We start from the raw sequence: 27,589 nt of genomic DNA, 5'->3' as shown, positions 1-27,589 counted from the left end.
AAGCACGCTATGTGCTCACTATCATTACCTTTTTGTTCATCTGATCGCTTCCCACTTCACGTGAGCGGCGTCCTGGGTTTTAAAAGAAGCAGTAAGTGAACTCACAGAATCAGATTCTGGGGTCATTTTCAAGCCCCTTCGAGGATGTGCCCAGCTTTGCCAAGAACTGTGGGTGAACCCAGACACTGGGCGCACAGTTGCTATTGCCCTGCCCCTCCTGCCCCATGGGGGAGGAACAATGTAAGGAAAATCCCCATATCTCCCTATCCCTTAAAACGAAATAGCATGACCATAAAATCTCCTTTGACCAACTGTCGCTCTTAACGTGGCCCGTTTTCTCTCCCTCTGAGTTGAACGCTAGTTTCTGTGTTGAATACTGTAAGAAATGTCTTTTGAAATACAGTGACCTGAATTAATAGCAATCAATGACAGAATCCATGGGGATGCCAGTGTTTCCTCAGAATGGGCCTCCCTGTGTAACAATTCACGCGGCATCCAGTCCCCCCCACCCCCGCGCCATTAGTCCCACTGCCCTGGGCCCCTGAGCTGTCCACATTCCCCTCAGGGCGTCCGCACCCCGCTGCTCCTCTTTGGTTTCAAGGGAACCACTGTTTATCCCTGGCTTTCTGGGGCCACAGCCCTGAGCTAGAAAAGAATGGCATCTGGTTTTCTCTGGAGCGTGGCACATTCCAGGCCTCTCAAGTCATTTCACAGCAAGAGTTCCGAGTTCAGCAGGTCTGCAGGCGAACACAGCAGCCATTCTGCCTGGACAAGACAGTGCGGCCGCTTGAATCAAGAGGGGAGATGCCCTCTGGGCTGCTTTGGGCTCTCCGAGCTTTTGGCCGGGTATAGGGGAAAACAGCGTGGCCTCACTCTGGGTCCTACTTGGTTTTAGCGCTGAGAGTCTGAAGCCAGGGAAAACCCTCCACTCTAGACAGACCAGATGGCTGTGGGCAGTTCCCTGAGCCCGAGAAACCATCGCGCCAGCCCAGTACTGAGAGACAGCCCAAGGGCCAGGCTTCAACCTAAATAACAAGTAGAGTTCGTAGCTGATCAAGGATTCATGAGCTGGCCTCTGGTTTTGAGTACCTACATGCTTTAAATAGTTCCCATCAATTGCCTGTGCTATCAAAATTGATTCCATTAAATCCATGCATCCTAGGACATGGAGCATCTGGTTGGCCTTTGCTTCCTCCTCCGGCCTGGCAAATATGGCGGCACGCTGGTGATTGCAGGATTAGATTGCCCGTTTTTCGTTCTGTCTGCCCTGGCCCCCTGCGTGGACCTCCTTGGCCAGAGGTGTTTCTTCCTCTCTATCTGCACTTGGATTGGTCCAGCCAGGCCATAGGGGATGAGCTCCTGTCCCTGTGACATTTAAGTTAAAACTGTCAAGTCTTTGCAGGGAACATGCATGTGCCTTAGAGATGGACCACCCATTGCTACTCTAGACTAGCATTCAAGGAACCTATTGTTCTATTTCTAATTGCTACAGGTGGCAAAGAAATTGTCCTTGAAGATGAATGAGGTTGACTTCTATGAGCCATTTATGGATGAGCCTGTCGCCATCCCAGACAAACCTTACACCGAGGAAGAGCTCGTGGAGTTTGTAAAGGACCATCAAAGGTACCCAAGATGGCATGTGGGGAAGGGGGGGAGCGTCTGGGACACGGAGAAGCACCCCTCAGTCCTAACCTTTCAGATCCTGAGAGCAACACCCTGGAGTTAGCACCCCAGAATTGACCTCAGTGGAATGGCCTTGCTGGTCATGGATCAGTGGTAGGGATGTTGCAACATTTTCTTTTTAAATGTTTAAAGGTTTTATTTATTTTATTTTTAGAGAGAGGGGAAGAGAGGGAGAGAAATATCAATATGTGGTTGTCTCTCACATGGCCCCCACTAAGGACCTGGCCTGCAACCCAGGCATGTGCCCTGACTGGGAATTGCAAACCAGCAACCCTTTGGGCCGAAGTCCGTGCTCAATCCACTGAGCTACACCAGCTACATTTTTAAAATATGGTTCTACACTTGCAGACAAGCTTAGACCACCTCCCCTCAGTCAGCAAATCCCCTGTAAGTCAGAGTAAGATTTCAGTAAAATTCTACAATAATAGCAATAGAAGATTTAGGAACAGCCTCTTATATGCCAAGTACCATGGTAGGTGCTTATGGGAGCTATTTTGCCTAACATAACCAGATAATTATCATCATCTCATTTTGCACAATAAGGGACTAGACTGAGAATAGTCCAGCTATTTACCCCTCAGGTGAATATTCTATACACACACGTTCTGGGAAAGGAATGTTTGACACCACCCAGCTTCAGCACGGATGAGTAAACTTTTTCTATAAAGGGCCAGATAATAAATATTTCAGGTTCTGCCAGCCAGATGGGCTCCGCTGCAATACTCAAGTCCATTGCTCTTGTGTGCAAGCAGCCGTAAACAATAGCCAAACACTGAGTGTGGCTGTGTCTCAGTGAGAAGTTTATTTATAAACACAGGAGGCACTGGCTGGATGTGGCCTGCCAGCTGCAGTTCGCTGAGCCCTGCTCTTGAGGGCGGCACAATATGGAACATGGAACATGGAGCTGAGTTCACCGCCTCGCCCTCACCCTCCCCGACACGTGCTTGTGTATGTTCGCTGGACCTGAAGCACCATGATTTCATCGACCAGTCAGTCCTGGTCTCTACAGCGAGGCAGTACTTGGAGGAGCAGATATGAACATGCCTAGCACCCTTTGCCAACTTTTAGAAAGAAACAAAACCATGGGCAAGATATAGATTCCACCTGCTCTTCCAAACATCCCTTAAAGGGCCTCTGATGGACGACTCTGCTGATAAAACAAAACCAAGGCTTCCTGTTTTCTCTCCCAGGTCTCCTTGTTCTGGGTCTCCTCTGGGCTCTCTGGGAGGAGGGAGATGGCTTCCTGCCCTGGGAATGAGCTGACCCTGTGCCCTCTGCCCCATTGTTTATGATGAGCTGTGGAATCCTCGGGTCAAACCAGTGCATGAACAGCCTGAGAGCCTGTGGCCCAGGGCGCAGCAGGGCCCGCCGCACTAGCTCCACGTCCGCTGTGGTAACCTCTACTTGAGGAAGCTCCTCTTTTTTCTTTTTTTCAGACCCACCCTACGTCGCCTGCGCCCAGAAGATATGTTTGAAACATGGGTAAGAAAGTAGCAACCTCCTTCTGCCTTAGAGAGACTGGTGGAATGCCCCTCTGACCTCAAAACTCAAACCAAGCTTCACTTGGCTGGAGTGGATGTCTAGGTAGTAGAGCGTTTGAAATGCGAACAACAGTGTTCGCAAGTAAAACCCAGTTATTGTGGATCCAATCTATGCCTTTCTAGTGTTACCCACTAGGCCAGATTGCTCTACCTCTGAGTTCATTTTCCATGGTGACTACCGGCCACTGGGGATTCAGGGTAACTAGTGGAAGAAGCTCAGGCTGTGAAGTCGGAGAGACTTGGGTTCAAGTCTAGAATCTGACACCTAGTGGCTCTGCATCCTACATCAAGCCATGTGATCTGTCTGAGCTTTAGTTTCTGTATCTAAATTCAGGGCTCAAGGTGAACGGTGGGAAGAGCCCAGAACAGGGTAGGTGCTTGATAAATGAATGGTAGCTGTTTTTCTAAATACCAGCTCAAGGTGCCAGAAAACACAGAATAGCCTCTAGGTCAAGGTCATAGACAACAGGTCAGGCGGGTCAAATAGCATTAGAAAAAGAGGCCTGGAGGCACAACCTCCCACCCACTTTAGCTGTACACAAAATTCTGTAAGCAATAACAACCAGAGTCTGCAGAGTGTTTCCCAAAGCATTTTGTGTACCCTTCAGTAATTCTAGAGCGTGATGAAAAACAGGAATTATTTTAACCCCATGTGACATAAGGAAAGTGATTATATGGATTAAGTTAATTAGTCAAGAATACGTAACTAATAGGCTCTAGAACTCAGATTTACATCATCGGGAGCCAAATTTCCTGTTCTCTCCAGTATAGCCCCCTAGAGTGGGTCATGTCCCCACAAGGCACCACTGTCCAGTGGGGGTGTGGGGGTGAGGGGAGAGGGACTAGTGCGGAAGCAGGTATTTATTTATTCTTTATTCAGAGTTTAAAGAGGCAGGTGAAGGTACCCACGAAGTAACTCGGCACTTTCTGTCTGGCTGGCATGTAATGTCGTATTTGGATGTGTGAACACAGAACAAACATTGCGTCGGACGTGGAGGGTAGCGAGCCAGGGCGCAGGGCAGGCCATGCACGCACTGCCGTGACACAGCAGAAACGCGCTCTCCTGGCGTGTCGTGCTTTTAAAGACGTGACGTTTAAAGGGTTTGGTTCTTGCATCTAAATGGTATGACAGTGCTTTAAAAATAACATCTCTTGAAAAGTATTTTTACTTCAAATAATTTCAGACTTATAAAAAATAGTGCAAAGAATTCCACCATCTTTTTACCCAGATTCCCCAAGTGTTAACATTTTATCACCTTTGCCTTGTCTCTTGATGGATAGACAGATAAATAGATGATAGATTTATTTTCTGAACACTTTGAGAGCAAGTAGCAGACACAATTCCCTTCTACCTTTGCGTCCTTCCGATGTTTTCTAAAACAGGACTTTCTCTCAAATAACCACAGTACACTTATCAAAATCAGAAAACCAATACAATTATTTTACCTATGGGCCTCATTCAAACTGAGAAGTTGTCCCACGAATATCCCTTACAGCACAAGAAAAAAAATTTTTTTTCCTGGTTCATGATCCAGCCCTTGATCACACACTGGCATTGCGTTGTTGGTCCTCGGTCTTCCTTGGTCCTTCGTGACACGAGGCGCCCTTTTAAATGGAGAGCGACCATTCCCACTCTGCTGGGCCTTTATCCCTGGGTCTTACCTGATTTCCTCCACCCCTAATAAATGTCTCGATTATCTAGGCTCCTGGAAGGGAGAGACTACGGAATTGCTGAGCCCTCTTTTCTCAGGCCTTCCCTCACTGACACAGCTGTGTGGTGCCCACGCCCACCCCCTCCCGCCGCATCCCCTCCCCCGACCAGAAGCACAGGACCCCTGAACCCCCTACTCCCCGCACCACCTGCAGAAACACTCCCTCGTACCGCATCATACCTGCATGTTCAGAAAGACAGTTCGCTGTCCGGCCTTGTTCGAACTCACTCTCTGCTCTCTTCTCACTTAATGAATAAGTCACAGCCTTTTGCTACAATGTAAAATACAATAACAAGGATGGCCCACATTTTCTACATTATATATTCAATTGCTTTCTAATTAGGAAGGGCTGTGTGTTAAATTTAACCTGGTAGACTGTAGGGGTGTCAAACTCATTTTCCCTGGGGGCCACATCAGCCTCGAGGTTGCCTTCAAAGGGCTGAATGTAATTTTAGGACTGGATAAACGTAACTACTCCTTAACTAGGAGCAAGGTGCTCAGCGCTGCTGCCGGGGAGAAACAAGGTGCCGGGCTGGATAAAACAAGGTGGAGGCCGGATTCGGCCCGTGGGCCTTGCGGTTGCCACCTGTGTAGAGAAACAAGCACTCAGCCCTTTCCTTCTGTCCTCCATTATGTAGGATTTAAAAGCAGCAAACCATAGAAACACACAATTTATTATTACTAAAGAAATCCGTGCCTAGTGATATCTGCTTGTATAAATCAGGTAGCTATTTCCTTATTTAGAGTAGCCAAAGCATGTCAAAGTCGGGCAGGGTGGCCCGGACGCAGGGCTGCCCTGTCCTTCCCCTCTGAGACTCCCCCTCCCACTGGCCCTCCACCCTGGCACACGGTTAGCCGGAGTTCTGGGCCAAAGCCCGCAGGTCTGGGAATCAGCAGTTCCTTCTAGAAGAACCCTCTCTCTGTTACAATGACAAAGTGTTTCCACGAGGGAGCCAGAAACCCCCAGACGGGTCCCTAGGACGCCCCGTCACACCAGGGAGTCTCCTCTGCATCCCTTCATCCAATACAAGAACAAACTCCAGCCGATGTTGGAAGGAAACCATGAAACCAGAACAGTGGTAATCCATCCGCTTGGTGGGCGATGAATTTCTCCTTGCTCTCTCTAATATTTTCTAATTTTCTTCAACACGTATGGGAGATTTTTATCACCATACTCCTTTTTAAATTCCGGAGGCACGAGCAAGAACCTGTTGTCTTGTGCTGAGCACGGAGGTTATAAAAGTGAGCGTCGCTGTCTTGTCCTTAGGAGTCCAGGGTTGAGTCGATGAAACAGTCTCCGAACGTGTGACACCAGTCCAGTGTGCTCCCTGCTATGACAGGGACGTGCCAAGTGCTGGGGAATCCAGAGAAGGGTATCCACCAAAGTGACTTGCAACGTCCATTTGGGGGGCCAGGGGGGATCTGATGTTCAGTCACACAGTATATTCTAAAGACCCCGTCTCAGCCTTTTCCAGCTGAAGCAGGAGCCGCCGGCCTGAGGTTGCAACTCCTGCAAACCCTGGACAGGGGACAGCGGCAGGTTCATGGCCCTCGTCCTGTGCTGTTGGAGAGTCAGGGAGCGATGGTGCTCCTCTGCCTTCTCAGGTTCAGGGTGCAAGGCCTGCCAATGAAAGGGACCAAAGACAGATTAGTATGGGGTGGAGGGAGATTTCATTACCTACTATGCAGATGTAATTACCTACTATGCACCGGAGTTCACAAAAATTCGACTCAAGGAGGGGCTTACATACGGTCTAAACAGGGGGCGGGGAGAGACGGAGGGACCCTGCTGGGAGAAAACCAAAGACTTTTTGGAAAGAGAGACGGGTCCTTCAGAGAAGAGATGAGAGATGATTATTTACGACAATGTCCGTTGGAGGGGAGAAGATTCGAGCTGCACCCCAGGGAAGGCTTTCCTGACAAGCGAGTTCTTTTGAGAGACTGTATTTAGGCAAACGAGAGATCTCAGGAATTCAAATGCCTTCAGCTCAGGGAAATTTCTGTGCCTCGCTGACTTAGTCTGGGCTTCTCCAGGGAGCTAGGAAGAGCGCAGGCTTTGGGTGGGACCAGGTAGAGCTGGAACAAACCCCAGGTGTATCACAGACCGGCTCTGGGGCTTCAGGTAAGTCACTTCAATTTTCTAAGCCTTAGACAGGAATAAGACTTTCATTAAAGATTTAGAAATAATGTACTTACAAAGTACTGACTCAAAGGCAAAATGGCAAGTATGAATAAACCGTTTTAATCATCATTGTCATAGGAAGGTGTAATCCCTTCCTTCAGCGAGCTTGCCATCTGGGTAAGTAGGGAAGATTTACGCAAGTAAAGAGATCGTTTCCAAGACAATTTGACGAGAAGACCAAATGGGTGATCCGGGTGTGCGGTTTGGAGGAAGGCCCCGGGGCGGTCCTGCAGGTGGCCCGGGCTCCTCCTCCTGTACACCTGGGACACCCCCTGAGTAAACCTGACCTACAGGCCAGCCCACGGGGTCTTGCTCTGTGAGTTTATTCCCGAAATTACCCAGCACAGAGCCCCTGCCGGCCTCCATGCGGGCGCGCGGTGCAGGCCTGCGTGCTGACCCTCCGCATCCACATGGACACGCAGCTCTCCGTTCGGAAACAATCTGAGGCCCAGGGAGGGACAGCCACGGTATGAGCAGTCTCTTAGCAAATAAATATGGATTCTTCATTCTAAAACCTATTTCCAAATGCATCCTGGAAGGGCAGGCAGATACGAAGCTGCTTCGTGGTGTCAGCGGCCAGGGACACGGGGCAGCCTAATGAGAACCGATCAGGGTGTCCTGCCGATCAGGGTGTCCTGCCGGGTGATGACAGCAAATGTAAAACAGCGAGACCTCACTCCTCTCCCTTCTAGCTGCTGTCAGATTTGTGTAATAAACCTGCACGCACACATATAGATCTGTAAAAATTCAATTCCCTGGGGCATCTGACCACAGCAGTGCCCACCCGCTTCTTGTTAATAATGATATTTTCCATTTACTCTCACTCAGAATTTTCGAAGGTTTTGTCCATTCCAAACTCAAAGGAAAAGAATTAGCATTTAGATAGGATTGCACCAGCATTAAAATCAATTGAAATGGAAACGGGGCCATGGGAGGGCTGCAACGGCTGGGGTCTTTTTTCCGTGGGACGATTCTGATGTGATACCCAGGGTGCCCAGTGAGCCCCTCTCCCTGTGCCAGTGATAATCAGTATTCACTCAGAGTTATCCCCCGGCCTCATTCTCCCACAGCTTTTTGTCCAAGTATTGAGAGGATCACAGTTTCCTTTCTTTCTTTCTTTCTTTCTTTCTTTCTTTCTTTCTTTCTTTCTTTCTTTCTTTCTTTTAGAGAGAGAGGGGAAAGAAGGGAGAGAGGGAGTGAAACATCAATGTGTGAGAGATACATCAATCGGGTTGCCTCTCACATGTCCCCAACTTGAGACATGGTCCGCAATCCAGGCATGTGCCCTGACTGGGAATCGAACCGGTGACTCTTCGATTCGGAGGCTGGCACTTACTCCACTGAGCCACACCAGCCAGGGCAGATCACATTTCCTATAAAGGAAGCGCCTCCAAGCTCTTGCTCGCTCTTCTGCAGAAATAATCGAGGCAAAGGAGACACGAGCCCTGAGGTCCTTTCTGCCCATGACGTAGGGACATGGGATGTCACTGGCTTGTCCCGTAGATCTGAAATACTCTTTCTAGACTCTGCCGCGTCCTGACCTCCATGGCTGTACCCACTTGTCACCTTTGCACCCTCAACCTTCCCCAGCCCCCATTTCCAGACTCTTCTGTAGCTTCCCTCACTCAGGCATGTGTCAGAGGCCTATGCCACTTCCACAAGCTCTGGTTCCAGAGCCAAAAGGAACCCCCCCATGAACACCCCAGAAATGAGAGACGGCATAGTGCCCCCTGCTGACCACACAGGTTCTTCACTAAGTGGTGTCTTAACAGAGAAGAAGCGCATGACGCTTGTGTGAACCATACAGACGCAGATTCTAATTTGCCTCGAGGATTTCCCCTCTGCTGCCTGTTTGTTTGGGGTCAGCTTCAGGATCTGTCAGCAGCACCCAGAAGTTTCCATCATCTGGCCTGCCACCGACTATATGTGCTGGCGGTGACTTCTTGAAACAGAACTCACTGAGCTGTGTTCAGAGTGCTTGTTGCCCTCTGTGCTCTTGGTGAACCAGACTCACGTTCTTTCCCTTTTGCCTCTTCCTGCTGCCCTCGGGGACCCGCCAGACCACGGGAGTGAGGCCCATTCAGTGCTACTGTCTTGTGTGCAGCTGGTGTCTTCCCGCCTCACCCACCCATCCATCAAACGCCACGCCCCTCCCAGCTGCTCCTCAGTATGCCCCCTACTCCATGTGCATGCTGCTCTGTCCCCCGGAGCCTCTGTCCCCCTGAGTCTCTGTCCCCCTCAGTCCCTGTGACCCCCTTTGCCTCTGTGTCCCCTCTCCCTCAGCCACCCTCCCCATCTCATTTTCATCCCCTCGTGTCTCTCCCCCTGGGAGTATAATCTTTGGTTCTTTTCTCCCATAGGAAGATGACTTGAACGGGATCCACATCGTGGCCTTTGCAGAGAAGAGTGACCCAGGTAGGACCCCCCCAACCCCGACCCTCCACATCTACTCTCTGGTACCTTCAGCGAGAACTGGCTTCTCATCTTGGTCAGCCCTCACCTTGGTCAGCCCTCACCTTGTCTCTTCCCTCACTTCCCGCCTACAATGCAACCAAAAGACACTGGGCACCCCATGGTGGTCGCCTGTTTGTCTCGAACCCCTTTCCTTCCTGCCCATGGCCTCGTCCACGCCTCGGCCCAGACTGGGACTGCCCTGGGAGAACGAAAACACAGCCTATCTGTATGGGCGAGTGTGTGTGTGTGTGGCGGGTGGGGGGGGACTGTCACAGTAAACCTTTACATCTGTAGCCTATGTGGATAACAGTTCTACCTTAAATAACAGTGCAGGTGCCCTTGGTCTCTCAAATACTGTCCATTTCTAGGAAACGTAATGGAAAANCCACATCTGCTCTCTGGTACCTTCAGCGAGAACTGGCTTCTCATCTTGGTCAGCCCTCACCTTGGTCAGCCCTCACCTTGTCTCTTCCCTCACTTCCCGCCTACAATGCAACCAAAAGACACTGGGCACCCCATGGTGGTCGCCTGTTTGTCTCGAACCCCTTTCCTTCCTGCCCATGGCCTCGTCCACGCCTCGGCCCAGACTGGGACTGCCCTGGGAGAACGAAAACACAGCCTATCTGTATGGGCGAGTGTGTGTGTGTGTGGCGGGGGGGGGGGGGGACTGTCACAGTAAACCTTTACATCTGTAGCCTATGTGGATAACAGTTCTACCTTAAATAACAGCGCAGGTGCCCTTGGTCTCTCAAATACTGTCCATGCCTAGGAAACGTAATGGAAAATATTTCCCTACATAATGAGAACTGGGCCAAAAAGCACCATATTTCTAAAGTGTAAAATGACCCTACAAATGGATGAGTAGCTTTGTTTTATTTTGGAGCTTGGACAACTTTTTCCTGGTTTCACTCTTTGTAACATCAGTGGAGAGTGAAGTGCAGGAAAAATTAATTTTGCAGGAGGGAAAATGCTGAGTCCCCCGGGCAGTGCTCTGTGAGACCAAGGGTCTCGGAGGATAAAGGGGAGGTGGAGACTCTGAGGTGTGTTTTGGGAGGCCTGGAATAATCCAGAGGGCAGCTGGTGAAGGCAGGGGACTTCATTTCTGACCGCTAAGCAGCCGGGCCCTGGGCTCTGAGGCGCCAGGGCTCCAACATCAGGTAGGTACCCACACCGCCGTAGGCTGACTGACGCAGAACCTTCAGGAACCCATCATTTCATGGAGCGCCAAGGCAAGTTCTCGGGCGCCATCAGGTCTGGGAACCATGGCTCTGGGGACTGAGGGATTTTACGGTGTGTGCCCGGGACCCAGGCTTCTGGTACATTCCTAGGGACAGAGGGGGAAACAGAGGTTCAGGGAAGAGAAACTGCCCCAGAGGGCCCAGGAGTTCGCGGGGTTTCCGGAAGGAGGAACAGATTGTCTGGCACATGCCATGACACACAGTAGGTGCTCAATAAATACCTGCCAGGCAGATGATGAGACAGGCGGATGCCTGACCGAGCCCGAGCCCGGCTTGTGCCTGTGGGACCACTTCTCTTTGTTGTCCTCGGTACAGCTGCCTCCGTTTCCTACAGACCCAAACTCCAAGTGTGTTTATCGTACAGTTTAAAAAACTGATATCCAGCCCACATACCCTAACTGCCACCTTTCAAAGTGTGCAGTTCAGTGGGTTTTAGTGCATACACAGAGCTGTGCAAATATCGCCACCATCTCATTCCAGAACGTTTCAGCCCTCAGAAGGAAATTCTGTGGGCGTTGCCAGTCTCTCCCCAGCCCCTCCCGCAGCCCCTGGCAACCGCTCCGCCAATTTCTGTCTCCAGGGATCAGACCATTCTGGACATTTAAAGGGGATTCTGTAATATGTGGGCTTTCGGGGCTGGGCATCTTTCACGTAGTGTAACGTTTTCAAGGTTCATCCTTCACGTGACGTGTATCTGTACTTGGTTCCTTTTTAGGGTTAAATAATATTCCACACAATGTCACAACCAGATCTGTGCTCCAAATTCTCTGACAGCTTCCTCCTGCCAGCCCCTTATCTGTATTAGAATTTTTTAATGTCCATTGATGTTTCAGTCTTTCCATCTAGTTTTCCAGTTTCTGGTTGGAGAAACTCTTCAAAGAAGATATCTAGTCCTTGTCCCAAAAAAAAGAAAAAAAAAGAGCCAGCACAGTCCCAGCTTCCTTCCACAGATCCTGGCCCCCCCTCCGCCCAGGAGGAGAAAAGAGCGAAGGAGGGGGTGCCCCAGGCTGAGAAGGTACGAGCAAACAGAAGCGGATCCCTGGTGTGCGAACAGAGAGGCCACCGCCCGCTGGCCGGACTCCAGGGGGCTTTTCTCCCGTCTGCCCACCCCCTTCCCGGCTGTGGAGGGGCCTGTCTGGCTCTTGGGAACAATGGAACAAAGAGGCCTCGGAGAGGCTGCAGGAACCTGTTTGACGGAGACTGCCGCGCGTGAATCGAGCTCCTGAAACTGTTCCCACCTCCTCCCTGCACAAACATCCCTGGGCCCGAGGCCGAGCCTTTTCCCAAGCTAGGGCTTGTCCCTGGGAAGCTGGAAGAAAGGGGGGGCGGGGGGAGGGAGGGGCTGGAAGCACCTTTTTTCATGGAGGGCGGGCCTGGCCTGCGCAGGGCCGAGAAAGGCTTTTTCTGTCAGGCTTCCCTGATTCTGTGGCAAGTCAGTCCTCGCTCACAGGTCACTGGCGTGCGACCCAGGCTGGGGCGGCCTGGCTGCGGACAGGGCATTTTACTGCGGCCCGGCCAGGGGGTCCCCCTCTGCCTTTGCTCTTGCTACAAAGGGACACGTGGCCTGTTTCTCCAACCAAACCCCTGCCCGCTCCCCAAAGGTTTTACACTCACGAGTGGTGGCCACGCGGCTCCCCCCAGAGAGCGGCCAGTCTTGAGGAAGTGTGCCGTGAGCCTCACACAGAGGATCTCATGGGTCCCTGAAGCCGCTCCATGACATATGCGTGATGATGAAGAAGACAGTGATGACCATCACTTACTGTGTGTTTACATGACATGCCAACCTCATGTGGGAGGTGCTGGTTTTATTCCCATCTCACACCAGAGCAAGCTGAGGCCGGTGCGGTAGACTGGCTGGGATGCGGTGGCACCGGAATCGAGCTGAGAGCTGCCTGGCTTCCCAGCCACGCCCATACCCGCAAGGCCCTGACACAGGCTCGTAATACCCCCGATGTCCTCTAAGTGACGGTCAGCCGGCCCGCCTTCCTCTCTGCTGTCCTTCACTGCCCCCCCCCCCAGCCCCCAATGTCAGAGAGACCCAGAGAAGTTCAGCGGCGCACTCGAGATCACGTGTTTAGAGGCCCAGCAGACCCTCAAGCTTGGATTTCTTGGCGGCTCCTCTGGGTACCGGCCACCGGACCACACTGCCTGCCCGCCCCCCGCCCCGGCTACTGCTGCCCCAGCCGGCTTCAGACTGGACACTGCTGCAACCTGCTGGGGGAGGGGGAGAGGGAGCAGAAGACAGAGGGAAGTGAGAAGAGAGCCTAATTGTGACGACAAGTCCCACTTCCTCCCGCTCGCCCCCTGATGTCCCCAGAGTTGGAATCTGTGCTTCTACAGCAGCAACAACAAACGTCACCTGAGTGACTGGGTCCCCCAAGCACTTGTCCTTCTCCTGGCCTTCCAGCCTTCCCAGCGAAGGGCTGTGTTCAAGGCCTGCAGACAGGTCTGCCCCCCGGGCCCTGGGGCAATGGGCCCCCATGCAGCAATCTCTCCTCCATTGCCTCTGTCTGCTGAGGACCGGCCTGGCTGGGAAGGCGTGTGAGGCTCTGGGCTCCTGCCCCAGCCCCGCCTGCTGCCCGGCTTCTTCCTCCAGAGCCTCCTCCCAGCTGCCCAGAGTGCCGCCCGAGCTGCTTGCTGTCTGACGGGTTTGCAAACAGATGACTCTCCTCTCCCACCCCCAGGGGAGTCTGCATCCGGCTGACGTCTTCCTAACACTTGAAAGGCTCGAAAAGTGGCGTTTCTACATGAGCTCCAGCTGGATGGATACCCCCCCAGGGCGCCAGGAGTGTTAGCATTAACACGCTGGAAGGCAGGACTGGCTGCCGTGGGTGCTGGAGGGACAACTGGTGACACAACCCGTGACAGGCTCTCATGGTTGTCTCCGAGCCCCATTCCAACCGAACACCAACCGCCTTGGGTGCTTGTCAGGTGGTTTGAAGACCAGTCATCTCAAACAGGAACGCTGACCGCTTATTTGAGCTCCCAAATTTAAATGTGGTTCATCGAAGCACACCTTTGGTGTATGCTCAGTGCTAAACGGCGTCCCAAGTGCTTAGCAAAGGTCGGCACGTGTGATCTTCCCAAGGACCCCTTGTGTTGGGTGTGATCACCTTCCTCCAGCACAGACCGGAGTCAGAGAACCTCCCCAGGCCCCGTGGAGTCAAACCCAGCCAGCCCCAAGCCCAGGCTCTGCAGCCACCACCTTCTGTTTCTCTCCACCACAGAAACCGCTTCACTGTTTCCTGGATCCCGGGGCCCACGGACCAGGACCGACAGCAGAGAGGAGGACTGTGGTAGGGAGCTGAGGTGTCCAGATATCTCAAGTGCCATCTCGGGACCGCAGAGCCCACACAATGTCCCCCATTTCTACCAGGTGGCTGGGTGACTGCCATGTCAAGGGACCTCCGACTGACCTTCTGAGGCTCCCCGAAGTGCCCAGGTTCTGGGGTCACGACACTGCTGTCTGAGAATCCCACCCTCACTGAGTGGGCTCTGGCCTGAGGACAGTCACCTGTGCCCTGATCCATCGTTGCGTCCCAGCACCCGGCCCTGGGCAGGGTATTTTGAGTACACTCAGGATATACCTTCCTGATGACAAAATGAATTCTTCCCATCGATGAAGGATAAAAGTAGTGAAAAAGAAGACCTAAAAATGAATATAAGGTTGATGGAGCAGAGAGGGAAAGACAGAAGACAGAAAACCTCCACAGTCTAATCTGCAAGTGCCCCGTGTGAGAGCAACAGCATCGTTGTCACCAAGGAGGCAAGGGGGCAGCTGTCCTCTCCGTTCAGAGAGGAAACCGAAGTCCCAGAGAGGCTGAGATCCCTAGGCAAGGCCACCAACACCAGACACAATCTCCAAGCTGTGTGAAGCCCGCCCCCACCTACGTACCTGTGTCACCTGCCACACGAGCAACTGTGGGCCCCGCCCTAACAGCCTGGCTCCCTGAGCCTAGGCGTCTCTCCAGGAGCAAGACCCTGAGTCCCATAACCACGTGATGTGGCATCAGGGGGGGTCCTCTGTGGCGAGCATGGCCAGCTGCCTGAGGATAGAGTCACAAGGACAAGTGCAAGGCGGGCATTATTCCTGGGCCATCGCTGGGTCTCAGGCACACGTGTCTCAGCGGAACAGAGCCCTGGCTCCTGACATGGCTGTGACAGGCCTGGAACTGGTCCCCAGGGCCTGGTGCAGTCTCGTTCCCACCAGCCCCTCACCGCCTGGGAAAGAGGAAAGTGTCATCGCAGGGTTCCCCTCCCACGGAGATGTGATTCCCAGAGGCCTTGAGCTTGCCGTGGGAAACCTGGGTCAACAGGAGCCCTCTGCCCGGGTTGTGGGACCTCAGGGCACAGGCCGTGTGGCAGGAAGGAGTCACAGCCCCCTCTTCTTTATTTAGGTCCATCTCTGAGTCTCAGGCTCACTCAGGGACATTGCTGAGTGCACTGGCCTAACGGGCTGTGGCTGAGTGAGCATGGGACTCAGCAGCAGGTCAGGAGGAGGGGAAGGGACAGTCCAGCTGCTCTAGGGAAAGGCAGAGCCCCCACCAGCCCCATGGTGCAACCCTGGCTGTCTCCTCGGGGCCCAGCCCTTGACCCTGCCCCCAGCCCTCCAGCCTGATACTTTTACCCCCTCAAGCACCAGCTGGAGGAAGGCAGAGGGCAGAGCTTTGGTAGGCGCTTCCCCCCAGACCCCAGGGGGAAGTGGATGGTGGAAAGGGCTCTAGACAACGTGCAGACCACAGTCCTGGGTCAGAATCCTGCCCCTGCCGCCCGTTGGCACGTGACACTGGGCAAGTCACACACTCTCCCTGTCCTCTCAATTCCATCCTCTTTAGGATGGAAATAATAAAGTCCTCCTAACCGCCATCAGGATTGGACGTGGAGATTAAATGCAAAAGCACCCAGTGAGTGCTCAATGAATACTCCTAAAATAACAGATCGGACAGCTTAACAACTTTAAAGCAAACGACTTAGCCTGTGTTCTAACGCACACGAGGCACGGTCTCGCAGACACACCCGCTTGTACGCCACTAGCCTCTAGTCACAGAGTCAGGAACCGAGGGGCAGGAAGAGCAGCCCGTCGTTCTCTCGGGGTGTGGCTTCCTGCGGCACGCCTTCTCCCCTGTGTGGGCCACGAGCCTCTGTGACGCACCTCTCGTGCACTAACATGAACTCATGGAATGGACAGGTGAATGGCCAGATCATTTAAAAATAGTGGCCAAAGCTAACTGTGTGCCAGGCACCGTCTCCGTGCCTTGGAGACACTAACTCATTTCACTCACAACCATCATTAGGTGCCATTATCATCCCCACCCTCAGCATATAGAGGAGATGATTTGCCCCAAGTCACTCTCTCAATGGCAGAACCAGTAGGCCGACCAAGGTCGTTCGCCCCGAGCGTCCGAGGGTCTGAGCCCCGGGCTGGGCTCCCTCCCTGAGCACAGGTTCCGTTTCGTCCTGGAACATCTCCACGGACACGGAGGGACTGTGCTCATCACAGAGCTCATCATTCTGAAGGTCAAAGGGCTGCCCTTGGCTCTGGATGAAGCCTCTCTGGCTGTAATGTCAACCTCATTTGTTAATTGACTCTTTGCATGGTTTTGTTTTTGGGTTTTTTTTGAGATTTCCATGCTCCTTGGTGGACCCCAAACTGTTTGCATTCTTAAAACTAGGCAGGAAGCCCCAACTGTGCCTTCTCTTGTTTATGTAAAAACTCCAATCCACTTGAGTTTTCTTGCAGAAACCAATTTTTATGCCTTCAGTCTTGTTTGAAATCTACGAACCTGCTCTAGAACACAGAATAGGAAAGATCTTGTATGTAGCAGTTTTTAAAAATGATTAATCCCACCATTCTGGGATTTTCCCAATAGGAAATTGCAGCAGGGTCCCACGGGTGTTCAGCACTAGTTCTGACCTCGGGGACACGTGTGCCTCCCCAGCTCCTCCCTGCGCTTCCCCGGGGGCTTTTGCACCTCAGGTGTGCTTTCCACTGGAATGTGGCTGTGCATTGTGGAATTTCCTCCTCTTTGTGAATTTCTGACCTGTCAAGGTCACTTTTCAGTTTGACTCTCATCCTCCAGACTACTGTCAAAGTCACCCCTTTGTCATCACCCCTCTCTTCTTGGCTGGTGAGAGTAGTCACTGAGAGTGTTTTGGAGGAATCCCCCTCGTGGCCCGTGTATTCTGATGCATAAATCCACAGGTCACCCCGGTGGCACCATATTCCCTGACCGGTGACACAGCAACGTGCCCAGAAGAGTGGGTCCCATTGTGTCTGGATGGTGGCAGCCAGTGGCACTCCCTTGACCTTCTCAGCCACACCTGCAGGCTGCAGGAGGGAGTGCTCCCGGCCCCACCTCCACCCCAGTCCCCAGAGTGGTGGACAGTCCACTCTAAAGCAAATGGCCCTGTGGACCTCACGTCTCTGTCATAGATGGGACGGCCACCCAGCCCACCTTCGTCTCTGCAGGGAGGGGCTGCAAGCTATAACGACCCTCTTCTCCACTAGCAGGAGCTCTGCTTTCCAGGTAACAAGGCCTAAGGGGCCCCGTCCGACTCTGATGGATTAACAACCTTGAAGCGATGGCACCCACTCAGGCAGAGCTGTAAGAACAGTGAGCATTTTGCCTGGAATATAGTAGAAAATGAGGAAGTGCTGAGAAAAACCTTTACCAGGAGGCCTGGACTAGCCAAGCAAAGGCGGGGGGGCCTGGAGCGAGGAGAGGCTTGTTCAACAGAGGCTGCAGAGAAGGGCTGACTGGCTGGGCCCCCCACACCCAAAAGAAGAAAACCTTTACAAAGAAAGGGCAGTGGCCATACTGAATTCCTAGGCGGCTGGTGAGTGGCTTGTATTGGTGCGCATTTCAGGCCACAGATTCAGCTATTCAAGAAACATAACTTTGTATCTAGAGGTGAACCTAAATGTCACACAGAGTGACAAAAACTGGGTCTGACAAGCAACCATGCCCCCACCCCTGTCCACCCTCCCTAGGGGTCCAGGATCTCGCTGGTTCCCAGGCATAGACAGGAAAAGTGTACATCTGGTCAGTCACTGTCATCATCACCAATTTACAGTGGCATCTGTGGAAAAGTCTGTCATTCGGTCAGGCTCTATCTTTGTTCCCAAGACACCCGTGGTCCCCTCCATCCTGTCCCTGGATCTGTGTGGCCTGTCAGAGTCCTCTGTGATCCTCAGGAGCACAGAGAAGACGGTGGGGCCTCCTGGCTTCTTGGCCCCGGTGCTTCCGCACGGAGGTTCTCTGAGAGCTTCCGGGGCTTCCCAATCTCCTTGGTTTCTTTCTAGAACAAAGCACGGGTGTCCTAGTTTCTAGGACTGCCTCATGTGCTGGCATTGCTGTGTGCAGACACCTGGGATGGCACGGGTCTGCGTTCGTGCACACAGATGTACAGACAGACACACAGACACCGAGTTTACTCTCAGGGGCTTTCCTGGATCCAAACTCTGTTTCCAGCTGGGAGCCGGGGAGGGGGTTTTGCTGAGGGTCTAGTGTACACTTTCTCTTGCTAAACGTCTGGGAAGAACGTTCGTTTACGGCATAAATTTCATGTTCCCAGTCCTTCGATATTTAAGGTCTTAGAGCCAAAAAGAGAAAGAAAGAAAGAAAGAAAAGAAAAGCAATGTTCTCGAAAGTCACAAGGCTTGTCTCTACTTTTCTTATGAGTCATCTCTTCCCTGGGGGCCACAAACGCTGGGACAGAATAGGGTGAGGGCAGAGCACCCAGGGAAGGAGGGAGGGAGGGAGGGACACCCATTTCCCACCTCAAAACTGTGAAACCAACTGTAAATCAGACCGCTCACTCAGTGTGAAGGTTTGGGGAATTCCAGGTGGCAGGAAACTGGGGGTCCCGACCAGATGCTCCCGGGCCCTACAGCAAATGCCGTGGGGAACGCTGAGGGAGAGCCAAGTGCTGGTGCCAAGACAGGGCACCCAGCACTTGGTCCCGAGGACCGGCCACAGGTTCCTCTGCTCTGTTCCTGAACTTTCTGACTCCGGGTGGTCACCTGTCACATCACACGCAGGTTAGCTGTGGGAGCTCGGCCTCGCCTTAGGAATCAGCCACTTCCCTGTGAACTTCTCATTTCTTTACTCAAAAATTGTAGTGTTGTCTTTGAGTAAGCTGCTTTGCGGCTGGCGTTCTCGGCTGACTCATTTTGTGGAGTAATCCTGTAATTGAGGGTGCGCACCCGAGGGCTTAAGAAACCCCGTGGAAAGACGGCAGCCTGGGCTCGCCGCGCTGGAAGCCAGGCAAGCACGGCGTCACTCGCCCCTCTCCATCCTGCTGCAGATGGCTACGAGTTCCTGGAGATCCTGAAACAGGTGGCCCGGGACAACACCGACAACCCTGACCTGAGCATCGTGTGGATCGACCCGGACGACTTTCCTCTGGTGAGTGGCTCAGACCAGGGCCCCATCCTTGGTCACCTTCGCAGCCTCGTGTTTGTGTCTGGTCTGCGATCCTGTCACACAAAACAGGATGTGAACTGGGAGGGACACTTGGAGAAACCCTGGGGCCGCCCCCATCCAGCGTGGGAGATCTTGGCCACAGGGGCAACATTGAACTTGGGGCCTGGTGCTACCCCTGACATGGTTAGACTTCATGTTCTCACTCCCTGGAGAGCAGAAGTCCCTCTCTGGGACCCACTCAGGTGAGCTGCCAGCAGTCCCATAGCTGCTCTCATCCACTGCCTCCCCTTGGCGACAGCCTGTTTCATTTTCTGAGCCCGGGCTGTAGTTCTGAGGCAACCTGAGCTACTGAGTAATGAAAGCCGGACACGAACGTGTTGCACGGAGTGAAGAACTTCATGGAGAAAAGCAGCAGCTTCTTGGAGGGAGAGGCCCTGCCTGTCTCGTCGTCCTCCCAGGTCCTAGCGTGAAGTCCAGCACTGGCCTGGAATGTGTCAGAGCCTTAAACTCTCACTGGCGTTAGCGATCAAGGATCAGAGAGCCCTGGTTCCACTTCAAGAGAACCAGCAGCATGTGTGCGACGCACAAGCCCGGTGGTGGCGAGCACGAGTGGAGCCAGCAGGCTGTCCTGGATGCCTGGAACCGTGGCATGTTCCCTTGCACGCGTCATCTCTTCTGGTCCTGTCAACAGCCTCGTGAAGTGGGGACTGTGGCGATCCCTGTGTTGCAGATGAAGGCAATGACAGCTGGAGAGGTTAGAGCAGTCAGCAGTGGATGCGACGTTCCAGCCCAGGCCTCCGTGATGCCAAACTTGTCTACCGGTCCATAGACTTGAGCGTGAGCTGACTGTTGGCCATCGGGACAAGTTTAATTATCATGAGGTTATAAATGGTAACTCCAGCTTCTTCCAGGAATTCCCATTTGGTACACAGGTCACGACTGGTCATGCTATGATTAAACAGACAAGAGTGAGGGGTTTTAGTGACTGCAAGGGTCCTGGAACCCAGTCCTATATGCAGGATGAGCGAGCCCAAGGCAGAGACTGGTGTGACATCTGAGGTCAATGTCGGGCTATCACAACAAAGTCATGGCCTTATAAGGCACTACATGCTATAAATTTGACCGCTGCCTGATTTGTTTTGAGTTCGGGTGGACTATTAAGCTGGCCAATGGTCTGCGGTTGTCCTGCCCTGTTCTATGTATTTGCCTTGCCTTGGCCTTTCGTGTGTGCTTGGGGGGCTTTCTGCACTGAGCGCCTCCATTTTTCAGCCCCTGGCCCATACTCCTAGTCCCACCCCAGGCAGAGATTAGGCCCCGAAGAACCCGCGCCTGGCCTGATGAAGAAGCCCTACTCCTGCTCACACGCTAACTTAGGACACCCCCCCCCCACCCACCCCCGTTTGCCCAGCCATCTCCTGAAGCAGAGGGGTGTGACGAAAGGGGTTTTTAAAGGGACATTGGAAGAGGGGTGGAGGGAAATGGCTGTGCCGTCACCCATATACTACAAAAGCCCCAAGCAGTTTGGGGACCGACTTTGGACCACCTCTGAAATACCCTTACAGCTGTAGAAGCTTTCATATTCCACGTTTTCATAGTTTGTGTTAGGACATCCCTTTTTTTTTTCTTTCCCATGCTTATTTAAAGGGCTTGAGGGCTGGGGCAAATCTTCAGTTTCCTAAGTGCCCACAGCTGTTTGGGAGCCTGTCAACCAGTGGTGACCTAGTTTCTATGCTGGGATGGCAGGTGGGTTCACCACAAACAGTGATTTTAGCAGGGAATGCCCTCTCCCCACAGTCTAATTTTATTTCTTGTTGCCACAGCTTGTTGCCTATTGGGAAAAGACTTTCAAGATTGACCTATTCAAGCCGCAGATCGGGGTGGTGAATGTGACGGATGTGAGTACGCCCCGTGAAAACTGGCTCAGGCCCCCGCAGCCTGCCGGTGAGGTCAGGCAAGGAGTCCAGTCCCTCCTGTAGTGGACAGGACCCCGGGCCCTGCCCAGTCCCAGGAAACTGCCAGGGCAGCCCCAGCCTCGTCTCTGAGCCGGTCCCAACCCACAGCTCCATGGTTCCCATCCACGGGTGCATGTCTCCGCTCATGGGTCCAGCCTGGCCCAGTTCCTTGTGTATTTGGAAATTTCCACCCAAGTAAACTCTCCTGTATTTTCTTCCAATGCCTCAAAATGAGGTCTCTCTGCACGAGGGAACCCATGTTGGAAGCTGCCATTATAAAATGGGTGATAGCCTGTCTCCCAGCAGCGAGGACCGCAGACAGGGGACAGGGGTCTCAGAAAGTCAGGGAGAGGGTAATGTGGATGGTGGGCTTCTCCTCGCCATCCTGGCACCACTGGGCAGAGGGCAGGAAAGGCTGGGGTGGTGCACCGGCCAAGCATGAGGAATTTCGGACCTCAGTCCAGACACCTGACGCAACTCGACCACAGCAACGCAGTAAGGGGACGGACACGAGAGGCAAAGAGTGGACAGGAAGGGACAGTCACAGGAGACCCACTAGAGCCATAACTAATTGCGGTGCAGCCTCTTGTGAATGGGCCAGTCAGCCACATCCCTTCACCCTCTCGGTGGCTGCGCGGTCATCTGGGGAATTCTTCACTTAATATTTCATAAACTATGGTTATATTAATAATAACATTAATAATGGTACTTTCTAAAATTTGCTCAATTAAAACATTTCACAACAGAACAGTGGACACAAGGTGAAAAGCAAGAGCGTCCGGCACAGCCCTGACCCCGTCCCTGGTCTCATTCCTGTGGGAGCCACTGTGGCGGTTCGATGACCGTCTTCCCAGAGATCTAACATGTATGCAATAGAACGTATAAGTAGGAAGCACGGATCGGCAGACTGAGCAGCCCAGGGATGCAGAGTGCAGCACAGGGAATACAGCCCATGATACTGCAGTGACTGGGTGGTGCCCGGTGGGTACTGCAAACACCAGGGGACCCCTTGGTCAAGTGCGGGACTGTATAACCACACTGTGCATGGAAACCAACGCAAAGCATTATTAAAACAGTACGGAAGACTGAGAACCAAATGTTACTAACAGCATCAACTTACGAACAGCACTGGATTTTCTTTAGAAAGTTGTTTAAAAAATGGAATATGTGTGTTGTTATACAGGGATCTCATATGGAGTCAGAGGGGGAAACCAGTGCAAGTACAATTACGAGTCATAAAAATACTGACTTTCAACGTCCCTGGGGACTGCCGTTCCGGGGCTCCCTCCCAACCCCCAGCACTTCCCCTCAGTATCAGCCTCTTATACGGAGGGTGGGCAGGTTTGGGTAGGGACTGGGCTCTGCCAAGGCAGTGCTGGTGATCTGGAGGGACTCTGCAGGGTGGGCGGCAAGGTGCACATCAGGGGTGTGGGTGGGGGAACCGGCATCGGTGAGGAGGGGGGGTTGCAGGAGCTGTCAGTCTCTGCTCACTCCCCACGGCCCGGCCTCCCTATCTACTCCCCTCCCCCAGCCTTTGCACACATCACACACACACACCCTTTGATATTACACACACGGGAGACTGCATGTGCCATTCTGCATCCTGGTATTCCCGTGGAACAATGTGCACACACTCTGACAAGTGTGTGTGACCCAGGGCCCACCCAGCAGAGCCCCTGGAAACCCCGTGGTCTGGCTTGCTTGTCCAGCCTCCACTCACCGCCTTGTCCTGTCCCCGCAGGCTGACAGTGTCTGGATGGACATTCCAGACGATGATGACCTGCCCACAGCTGAGGAGCTGGAAGACTGGATCGAAGATGTGCTTTCTGGGAAGATAAACACTGAGGATGATGACGTTGAAGACGACGATGAAGATGACGACGATGATGACGAAGATGATAATTCTGATGAGGAGGATACTGATGACAGCGACGAGGATGATGAGTAGTCCCGACTCCACCTGGTTTTGATGGGAACGAAACCACGGCTGCCCACTTCCACACGGACAGCCCAGCCAGCCTTCCCTCCCTTCCCCAGCATCTCCCCACCCACCCACTCCGCACGGAGGCAACACACCTCAGCAAATGCCCTTCCAAACCCAGTCATCCCCCTCAGCAGGGACAAGTGGGGAACTGCCCCCAGGTTGACTGTCTGACCTTCATGCAGAAGCCCCTGTGCCTTGTCCCACCATCCGCAGTCAGGGCAGTGCCGGAATCCAGCAGCCCGGGGAGAATACCGCCCAACACCCTTGCTCAAGTTTACTTGTCACCCTTGACTCTGACAGCCACAGAATCGACAGCTTTCTTACTCGCAGGAGTGGAGTGACCTTACTGCCATCAGAGCCCAGGGAAGACACACAGCAGATGCACAAAGCCCCCTGCCTGGGACCTTGGTTAGGAGCCTTCTCACTGCAGCTCAGCCTTGGAAGTGAGTTTATCCATCAGCTTCTCTCGTCTCTGTTAAACTGACTCTTTGGAGCGCAGGCCAGGCCATTATGAACGCGGACGCACGCAAGCTCTCGGATGGCTGCCGGGAAGCTTTGACGCCCATAGACGTCATCGTCATTTCTAGATGTTAGGATACTGGGGTGGAAGCTCGCTTTGCTCTCTGGACTTGCCTTTGGGTGGCAGGTCTCACCTACACACCTGGGAGTGGGGAGAACGGAATGAATGAAAGGGCTCCATGTATTTGGGTGGGTTTGTGTCCCTGATTGGGTCTCCCAGCCTGGGCTCCGATCCGGACACCCCTTCTCTGCCTTCCCGGTTGGAGTGGATCCAGAGAGTGGTCTACCCACATGCCGACCAACTCTCCACCCATCGGCACACCCACCGCTGACCAGGACAGCAATAAACAGAGGTCACAGCGGGGCCCCGAGGCACTAAAAAAAAACAACCCAAGTGCCTTCTGAACTCTCTGAAAATTACATTGTGCTCGGTAGTTTTAGCGTTCAGTGTGAATTATAATGTGTTAATTTATTTTCTCAATCTTTTAACATAAGTAAGACACCACAAATTCTTTGCAAATGGGGCAGTCCTTTTATGGAATACTAGCTAACTAACTCATTAAAGTCCTATTTTGGAAATATTAAGGCTATCTTGGAAAACCCTCTGTTGCTTTTTCTGATCCTGCCCCTGCTCTCCGGCCCTCGGTTTTCCGTTCTGTCCTCCCTCCCGCAGCCGCCCTTTAAATGTGAGTGTTTCCCAGTATCCCTCGACTCCCACATTTTCTAGGGTAGTATTGGTCCTGCCCAGCAGCTGTCACCTGTGTGCTGGTGACCCTCACGTCTGGGTCTCTAACCCAGACTTACCCATTCATTCAGCTGCTTCTGGACACGTGGGTTTGGATGTTGCATAAGCACTTCAGACAATGTGACCAAACCCAAGAGCATTACCTTCTCCCCTAAGTCTCTCCTCCCCTCTGCAGGGGCACCCCAGTTTGGATGAGTGATATCACCATCTATCCAACCGCCTAGGGGACCTGCAGGGCCTCCTTCCCCTTGGTTGCCATGGCATTTCGTGCTTATTTACATTGCAACACATCTTTCTATATCTATCTTTTCACTACGCCATAAGTGATTCCTTGTCCTAAGGCAAGGAATGAATTTATTTATTTTTTGTATTACCAGCACCAAGTAGATATTCCTTTATTGAATTGATGGCTGAATAACTGATTAGCCAGCATACCTCTAATTCCCCAGGACTGCTTGATACCGACGGTAAGGCCTCCTTTCTTTCCTTCTCCCCCTCACAACACCAGGCGGGCACGTCCCCAGCTGGCCTGCGTTGCCACCCAGCGAGGCCCAAGCATACCCACCTCGAGTTACTTCTTGGGGAGGTAAGTTTTCCAAGCCATCTTTGAAGCTAATCTTTCAAACAGTCAAGGAATGTGGTCGGTCATAAAAGTGGTCTGTTTCCCAGCCCTGGAAAATCTCCTTGTTCTCAGAGGGAGAACACGAGTGATGTGCACGAAGTTTACGCTGTGTCGTGGCGCTCCTCTGTCAGAAGCTCTGAGGGTCACGCTGGCACCATCTGGAAGGAGTCGTTTAAGCTGGTGTTTACTGACTGCTCTGGGCCTGGAGCACCTTACTATTGCTTTGCGTGAATGATCCAGTCTCACTTAGTGCTGGCAGAGTTCCTAGAAGATGGGCCTGGTTATCGTCCCCCTTTTACAGACAAAGAAACTGAGTGAGACCCATAGGGCTCATGCAATTTTTCCAAAGTCATAGAACGCTTTAGGAGAGTGTAAATGTGATGCCTGTTTCACGCTTAAATCAAGGATTTAAAGCACATTAAATTCCACAAATTAAGGGATCAAAGGATTCTGTTTTTTCTCAGATAGTGCCCAAAGGTGAACTCAAGTGAATTTCCCATAATCCTCTTTACTGATCAAGCCAAGAGGCCCCTTCTCATTTCATTTTGGAGGTCATAAGCAATTTGAACAGCATTGGAAAATATCAGATAATTAGAACTGCAAGTTGAACCTATTAGAAAAAAATAACTTATTGTGTTATCAAGAATGCACAATCAAGCTCTGGCTGGTGTAGCTCAGTGGATTGAACACGGGCCTGTGAATCAAGGGGTCGCCGGTTCAAATCCCAGTCAGGGCACATGCCTGGGTTGTAAGCCAGGTCCCTCATACAGGACACATGAGAGGCAACCACACATTGATGTTTCTCTCCCACTTTTTCTCCTTCCCTTCCCCGCTCTCTAAAAAATGAATAAAATATTTTTAAAAGGATACACAATCATTTTCAATATACTTCTTGAAAATATTATCTCACATGAAATGAGCTTGACTTTTTATAACAAGGCTGTGCGTTGTCCAGGCCCTGGTGGATATGTATTGCCTGGGAGCTCTGTACTGCTGATGCTGCCACCAGTCACAGGGCATTAAGTTTGACAGTCCTGACACACCCACACACACCTCCCTCTTAAGTGCTGGTGTGTTCTGGGGCTCTGCCCTTGAACTTGCTTGTGCTGGATTTTCTCAGCCCTGATCAGCAAGCATCAGAAGCATAAGCTTATTTTAGAAAACACAGATGCCTATCCCCAGCCCTGAACACCATCCCAGGCTGGGGCCTGGCCACCCGCATTTTAAACAGAGTCCCTGGGGACTGACCTGAGCCAGGATGGGGAAGCATCACTCTTCACACCCCCTGGGTCATCGCATCCTGTCTGTGGCTTCCTGCGCCTCTGTCTCCAGCCAGGCCTCTCCTGGGTCCTAAGGCCCCCACTCCAATGGACTCCCTGGTGCAGCTTCATCTGGATGTCCCGTCTGCACCTGAGAGCAACACAGCTTTGGGGCCATAAAGGGGGGCCCTTAAAAAGTAACCTTCTTTCCGTGACTGAGGTCTGAACCAACTGAGAGATTGGGTCAAACAGCCAGCAATCCCGAAAATCACCATTTCTACAGAAAAGCATTCGTTTGTAAATGAGAGCTTTAGGAGAATGTGTTTCCCAGTTCCCCACCTCCAAGTGCAGGCCACCCAAGGGAATCGGATGTGTGGAGAGGACCAAGGCCATTGCCTCTCAGTGGCCAAGGATAGAGAGAGGGGAGAAAAAGACTGGGCCCCTGCCCGCCAACACAAACTTCACCCGAAGGACATCACCCTAAGAAGCACGGACCAGCGGCTGTTTCCCATAACCAGGTGACTCCACCTCTGGACGGGACTGAGGAGGGCTGGGCAAAGGGCCAGCAGCACGGAGGGGAAGGCCCTTCTCCACAGAAGCAGAAGAGCAAGCAACAGGCCCCTCCCTCTGACAGTGTTGGAGACAAAAACCTTCCTGCCGTTTGCGTGCTCCCCCCTCCCATCTCGTGGGGATCAGGTCCCACTGCTCTCCTCACCCACTCTTCCTGTGCACCTGAGACTTTTACAGCCTCTCACTGGGCACCTGCAGGCACCACGGCTCTGCCATCCTCAACCCAGCCTGCACACTGCAATCGAGCAATCTTTCCAAAATGAATGGCTGAGCTTGCCACGAACACGCTTACAGCTCTTCGATGACTCTCTAGTCCTGGGAGGTGTTAAAAATAATATTTTTTAAGACGGAGAGGCCAACAGAGTGAGCCAAAGGTTTTCAACTGGCACCCGGAGAGTCTAGGGCTGAGGGGTAGGAGGCTTGAGGGGAGAAATGGGGTGGGCTTGCAAACCCATAAGTCCTTGAGGTGTATCCCCTCCACACGAGGAAAGCAACGTTGGAGAAGTGCTGGTGCTGGTGGCTGACCTCTGGGCTCAGGGACTGGGGGCACAGGGCCGGCTGGCTCCCAGCGGTGTGCATGGGGCGTCCATCTTGGGATGGTGGCAGCCAGTTGGTATTTCAGCAGAAGTCAGGTCAGCCCCACTGGCAGGCAGCCAGGGGGTCAGGTCCAGCTTTGTCGTGGGGTCAAAGCCAATTTCCTCT

The 27,589-nt window shown here is 52.6% G+C and overlaps 1 protein-coding gene across 1 annotated transcript in view; it reads left to right on the top strand.

Annotated features, from left to right (window-relative positions):
• Positions 1-24,286, top strand: part of CASQ2 (calsequestrin 2) — a 58,770-nt gene extending 34,484 nt beyond the window's left edge. Inside the window, exons 6-11 of the mRNA XM_037038899.1 lie at positions 1,493-1,623; positions 3,120-3,165; positions 9,479-9,533; positions 19,118-19,218; positions 21,057-21,131; positions 22,930-24,286. Coding sequence (XP_036894794.1) covers positions 1,493-1,623; positions 3,120-3,165; positions 9,479-9,533; positions 19,118-19,218; positions 21,057-21,131; positions 22,930-23,136 — 615 coding nt within the window. The 3' untranslated portion in view covers positions 23,137-24,286. The remainder of the gene's footprint in view (positions 1-1,492; positions 1,624-3,119; positions 3,166-9,478; positions 9,534-19,117; positions 19,219-21,056; positions 21,132-22,929) is intronic.
• The last annotated feature ends 3,303 nt before the right edge of the window (positions 24,287-27,589 follow it).

This window comes from Sturnira hondurensis, unplaced genomic scaffold, assembly GCF_014824575.4.
Source record: "Sturnira hondurensis isolate 20B ecotype Veracruz unplaced genomic scaffold, ASM1482457v3 Scaffold0024822, whole genome shotgun sequence".
Taxonomy (NCBI): Eukaryota; Metazoa; Chordata; class Mammalia; order Chiroptera; family Phyllostomidae; genus Sturnira; species Sturnira hondurensis.
Note: the sequence above shows the minus strand (reverse complement) of the source record. Positions and strands in the feature narration are given on the sequence as shown.